Consider the following 5,684-nt stretch of genomic DNA (forward strand, 5'->3'; position numbering starts at 1 on the left):
TAGGCACAGGAAAAGAAGTCACCACACCACTAGCCTTAGCATCCGGAACATAGCGAAAGATCAGGATGCAAAAGAGTTCCTGAAGAAATAAAGAGATCGAAATGCAGCGGCTAAGCAGAGCCTCGACCAGAGCAAAATCACCATGACCGAGCAAGCCAACAAGAAGAGGAAGGCCATACTATTCACCAAAGGAGACATGGTCCTAGTCAGCTCTAAGAATATGTCACTTCCCAAGAACATGACTCCCAAGTTCAATCACCGCTACTATGGACCCTACCGAATCACTCAAGTGCTGAACGAAGTCACCTGCAAACTGGACCTGCCAGACAGTATTTGTGTTCATGATGCGATGCGTTTCATGCTCGTCTTCTACGCAAGTTCTATCCAGACAATCAATGGGGATGGCGCGTACCAATGCTCCATTCCAACGGTCCCTCGAAGTAGAAGCATTCCTCCGACGCCGGGAACAAAGAGGCTTCCCTGAATATCTTACCAAGTGACGCAGGCGTCCACTCAAGGAGGCCACTTGGATCTCAAAAGCGAAGGCTCGCGAACGCGACAAAGAAGCCTTCGCCCTTTGGCTCGAGGAGAACCCCTGCTCCTTCCAACGACCCTTGAGCCTCTCCAACCCAAACAAAGCGCGGTTCTCAATCATAGACCCCAATATACCTCTACTCCTCAAATGTAATTGAGTCAAGGGTGAACCTGCATTGTGATAAACATCAATAAATCCAACAAAGCCCCAGTAATCCAGTATAGATGGGCAGACATTGACCAGCAGGCTGTGTTAAGACCCCCAAGTCCTAGTGCGGCAGACACTGGCCTGTCTGATAGTATAGATTGTGTTAAGACCCGGGTGAACCTGCATTGTGATAAACATCAATAAATCCAACAAAGCCCCAGTAATCCAGTCTAGATGGGCAGACATTGACCAGCAGGCTGTGTTAAGACCCCCAAGTCCTAGTGCGGCAGACACTGGCCTGTCTGATAGTATAGATTGTGTTAAGACCCCCAAGTCCTAGTGTGGCAGACACTAGCCTGTCTGATAGTATAGACTATGCTAAGACCCCGCGGTCACATAGACCGACAGACACTGACTAGCTTGATAGGAAAAGCTGTGTTAAGACCCCAGATGAGTCAATAACACGCACAACCCTTAGATTGATGAGGATAGCAATCCAATAAGCGAGGGTGAGTGTAAGGGCGTTGTAGCTATACCATGCCATTGCTACCGAATGCACCTATATAGAGAGGAGTAGTGACTCAAAGCCCTGCCTTGTTTCCATACTACGTGTGATTCCCTATACCCAGTGGTGAACCCTCTTATGTGCGGCGTCACGAGGGTGTAGTCCTGGGATGTGTCTATGTTGTCTTGCTTTTTGGACTGAATAATACAAGAGTATATACCTTGAACTCCAAACCCTCTTACCCTAAGGTAACCCCCAACAAATACCTAACAGGGATCGGATAGCGGGCTAGTTAGTTGCCACTATACTTCACCCCAACAAATTCCTAATAGGGAAATAGGGGGAACTCCAAACCCTCTTACCCTAAGGTAACCCCAACAAATTCCTAATAGGGGGATAGGGGGCTAGTTAGTTGCCACTATACTTCACCCCAACAAATTCCTAATAGGGGGATAGGGGGCGGGGGGGGGGGGGGGGCGCTAGTCAGTTCCCTCTGTACTAGCCCCTTACCCTAAGGTAACCTAGTTAATTGCCACTATACTAGCCCCCTTACCCTAAGGTCACCCATATTTTCTTTGAATAGGCATTATGTTAAAAGGGAGATTACGTTGGCCCCTTACCCTAAGGTCACCCATGTTCTCCTTGAATAGGCATTATGTTAAAAGGGACATTGTTGGCCTCTTACCCTAATATCACCAAGAATACGCATTGTTGTAAGAAATCTCACATCCCCTTATCCTAAGGTCACCCATGTTTTCTTTGAATAGGCTTTGAATAGGCTAATATGTTAAAAGGAAGATTACGTTGGCCCCTTACCCTAAGGTCACCCATGTTTTCTTTGAATAGGCTAATATGTTAAAAGGGAGATTACGTTGGCCCCTTACCCTAAGGTCACCCATGTTCTCCTTGAATAGGCATTATATTAAAAGGGAGATTATGTTGGCCTCTTACCCTACCAAGAATACGCATTGTTGTAAGAAATCTCACACTCCCATTAAGAGAAGCTTCATCAAGTTACATCTTTTGTTTTCATATTGTTAGCTTGGGTTTACAATCAACTTTCTTTACTTTGTTTGCTACAAGCGTTTACAATTGGGGAGATTATGTTGGCCTCTTACCCTACCAAGAATACGCATTGTTGTAAGAAATCTCACACTCCCATTAGTTACATCTTTTATTTTCATATTGTTAGCTTGGGTACAATCAACTTCCTTTACTTTGTTTGCTACAAGCGTTTACAATTGTTAGCTTGGGTACAATCAACTTCCTTTACTTTGCTACAAGCGTTTACACAACTCTGCTTGAATGACACCAACACTTCCTTTGATTTTGAATTGAAGCTAGTCATTGTTGACAAATAAAAACATTAAAATTACTTTAAACATTGGGATGGAATTGTTGCATGATTCTTGTCACAATCGAAGTAGACACCTTTCACTTCGCCATTATCAAATCCTTAGCGTTATGGAAGGAGCCAAATAAAGTTTTTTGCTTAGCTTTGTGGAATCTTTTGCTTAGCTTTATGAAAGTTTTTTGCCTCTGTTATTTGCTAGATTGAAAATCTAGGCACTTCTACTAAAGCGCCTTGGTGTGGCACCGTCCTTATATTTGCAAGAAAGACTTTGGATTGACAATGGCATGATCTAGTCTGTGTATTCATGATTCCCAACATTAATTGGCATGAACACTATAAGATAGTGGTGTTGTTTCTAAATTACTTCTGCGCCAACTTTTCTGCTGAGAACAATCATGGATGATTTGATTATCTGGGACACAGTTTGGATCAAGGCACATGCTTTTCTTCCAAACATTTAAAGAATAAAGAATATCCCTTCAGAACTGGACATGAAGGGGTGGAGCTCTCACAGGTTGAGCTTCCATACTATGCCCTTGATCACTTGGGAAACAGAAGCCAAAAGACATCTACTTGCACAACTGCAGCTCTGTTACCAGAGAGAGAAGGGTGCGTGCATGCTTGTTTTTTGAGGAGCTTCAATTCCAAAGCTTGCTCAATCAAGATCTAGGTTGGAGGTGGCTTGGAAAGGGCATACATGCTCTGCACTTTCACAAAAAAGGCTGTGTCAAAGATAACTCTCAGGTCACTGAATATTCTTGCGAGCCCAGTCTTGGCAAGATGTAGAAAGCCATGGAACACCCCACTGAAGCCTTGAGAGAGTGGGGTTTTTGAGTATTCTAACAGCCATGTGTTGCCATCGAGGAGTATAGCTGATGCAGTCCAACTGGGCATGGTCCAAGTACTACCCTCTGTGTGGACAACATGTTCTATTTGTCCCTCTCGCCACTGCACATACATGTAGCCATCTCATTAGTTGTATCCAAAGAGCACATGCAAAGCCATTTTTGTCTAGGGGACATGTGCTTGGAAACACAAAAACACTTCCTGTGCATATGCACACATGAAGGTATCACATTTCTTTCATATCCAATCAGCTTTCATGCAGTAAAAGGAATGTTTGCATACTTCAGGCTCTTCCAAAACAATCACAATGTGCGAACAGGTAAACTGAATTCCTTTTACCTCGATAACTCTACCACACAGAACCATAAATGTGCGCTCCACCATAGAGCGGCCCAGAATTCCTGCCGTTTTGGCTGTGTAACCCCATACAGAAACTTTTTCCATGGGTGTACCGTATAGGTTACAAGACGAATGCAGGAAATGCCCCTCCTGCATATTAAAGTATACACAAGATTGAGCAAATCGGCATCATGAGATTTAGGCATAGGAACAGGACATGGTAAGAGCATGGGCAGTAGAATAATCAGAATTCAGACAAGGTTTGAGTATAAGAAAGGTGCAGGTACTGACAAGGCTTACAAAAATGAGAACGTTTATGACAAGGAAGACAAGTGACTTCTGAACTGAAATCAAGTACTCCAAATGGGAATGATTGGAGTAAGGATTCTTCTTGATTTCAGGAATAGGCGCGATTATGGTTAAAGATACTGCATGATTTCAAGAACAATTGATACCAATGCTACAAATGCATTCAATTTCCCTCAGATGTCATATGAGAAGAAATGGCGAACATTCATTCATGCAAGGGGTATGGACCAACAGCATATGCAAATGCGGTTGAATCAAATGCAAAATACAAAGGCATAAGTGGAAAGTTACTCTCACCTCAGACAATCTCAATCCAATGTGAAATACAAAAATGTAGAATGAAACATTACTCTCACCTCAGACAATCTCCACCGAGACCCGGGCCCTGTGCAGTTAGACACATAAGACTGTTTATCCATTCTCGAGACCTGATGTTGGACAAAATCGAGCTTATCCAAGAGCCGTCTTCGGGCCATGGAAGCGCGAGCAAGCTGGGCGAAATCTTGGCCACTGAGCTTTGATTCCCAAAAGAAAGATGCGACCCGGGGCAAGCAGAGGCCCAGGAGAAGCCCCAGCGAAAGGAGCTGCAGAAACAGGGCCGTTCGGGGGCGGAGGGGGGTGGGTTGGGGGCCGGGGCGGAGGCTGAGCTTGTCGTGGGCCGCGCGGCGAGAGGAGGGAGGGTAGGGGGATGGGCGGTTCTCCTTGTCAGAGGCCTGAGAGGAGGGGGCAGAGGCCAGCCTGTTGGTGAGAGACGAGACTAGGGTTCCGGACGATGAGGGCCGCAGGTCTAAGGTAGCATGGATGCTGGCCTTGCACATGTTGCAGTCGCACTGCGCGTCCTTCCGGCACTCCAGGAAGTAGCCATCGCTGACCATCGCCTTCTTCTTGTTGTTGCTGTTGATGATGGTATTGTTGCTCGTCAGCACAGACGGTGTTCTGTCTTTCAAACCCATTTCTATCACTTGTGTGTCACAACGAAGACCAGAGAGAGAGAGAGAGAGAGAGAGAGAGAGTTGCCCCTTCTGATGAGAGAATTTCTGTGTTCCAGAGAAGCGGTAAAGAACAAATTCAGCACATACACAGAGACAGAACAGTTCTTCAGAGACAGAACAACTGTCTGTTCTGTCTGTCTCCTCTTCTTAAGACGCCCCTCTCCCTTCCAACGGTCTGCTCGAGGACCCGTTTTGGACCTAAGATTTAACGAAATATAAACCTTTGCACAACGCTTGCACATGGGTACCCTTAGGCCTGTTACACATCGGGGAGGGGCCGCCTGGTTAAGGGTGAACTAGCCAAACGAAAAAAAAGGCACTTCCCCCTTACCCATAGGGGCGCCCGGTCACAGGAGTCGCGGGGGGTATTGAACGCCTCCCTCGCCCTGTTTCCTTGTTCCACAGGGTAGGGGAGCTCCCCCGTCCGATCTCGTCCGTGGGTGAGGTGGGCCCCTCCATCACTTACCTATTGGTCAACCAAGAAGTCCGTTACGCCTGGAGCCATTGTTGATTGCTGCTTGTTGTTGTTCGCTACTCCCTGGGTGATGATCGTCATTGTTTGTTGATTGCCGTCGTTGTATATAAACGTGAACAAGAGAGACGCCATGCTTGCACAAAGGACGTCTTGCAACGGATCAAGGTATGCTTCTCTCTCTC

At 46.0% G+C, this 5,684-nt stretch overlaps 1 protein-coding gene across 2 annotated transcripts; it reads right to left on the reverse strand.

Moving 5' to 3' along the window:
• Nucleotides 1-2,623: 2,623 nt before the first annotated feature.
• Nucleotides 2,624-5,274, reverse strand: LOC148040368 (C-8 sterol isomerase). Of its 2 annotated transcripts, XM_087666540.1 has the most exons (3): nt 4,392-5,270; nt 3,727-3,876; nt 2,637-3,489 (listed from the first exon to the last, which is right to left on the reverse strand). In XM_087666540.1, exons 1-3 carry the CDS (start codon nt 4,986-4,988, stop codon nt 3,208-3,210), a joined length of 1,029 nt encoding a protein of 342 aa, XP_087522666.1. In that variant the 5' UTR covers nt 4,989-5,270; the 3' UTR covers nt 2,637-3,207. The 2 variants fall into 2 exon arrangements, with proteins under 2 accessions (XP_087522671.1, XP_087522666.1); XM_087666545.1 differs by lacking the exon at nt 3,727-3,876 and having other exon boundaries at nt 2,624-3,489; nt 4,392-5,274.
• Nucleotides 5,275-5,684: the final 410 nt, after the last annotated feature.

The sequence above is a fragment of the Lygodium microphyllum genome, chromosome 2, assembly GCF_053477565.2.
Source record: "Lygodium microphyllum isolate KBCC chromosome 2, Lygodium_microphyllum_v1.1.10, whole genome shotgun sequence".
Classification (NCBI taxonomy): Eukaryota; Viridiplantae; Streptophyta; class Polypodiopsida; order Schizaeales; family Lygodiaceae; genus Lygodium; species Lygodium microphyllum.

What these genes read in the sequence shown, in the direction of transcription:
- LOC148040368 (XM_087666540.1), bottom strand. Translation starts at nt 4,988, where the DNA reads ATGGGTTTGAAAGACAGAACACCGTCTGTGCTGACGAGCAACAATACC. An exon ending in CTCGGTGGAGATTGTCTGAG is followed by an intron (nt 3,877 to 4,391) that starts GTGAGAGTAATG and finishes TTTAATATGCAG; the next exon opens with GAGGGGCATTTCCTGCATTC. An exon ending in TGTGTGGTAGAGTTATCGAG is followed by an intron (nt 3,490 to 3,726) that starts GTAAAAGGAATT and finishes ATGTATGTGCAG; the next exon opens with TGGCGAGAGGGACAAATAGA.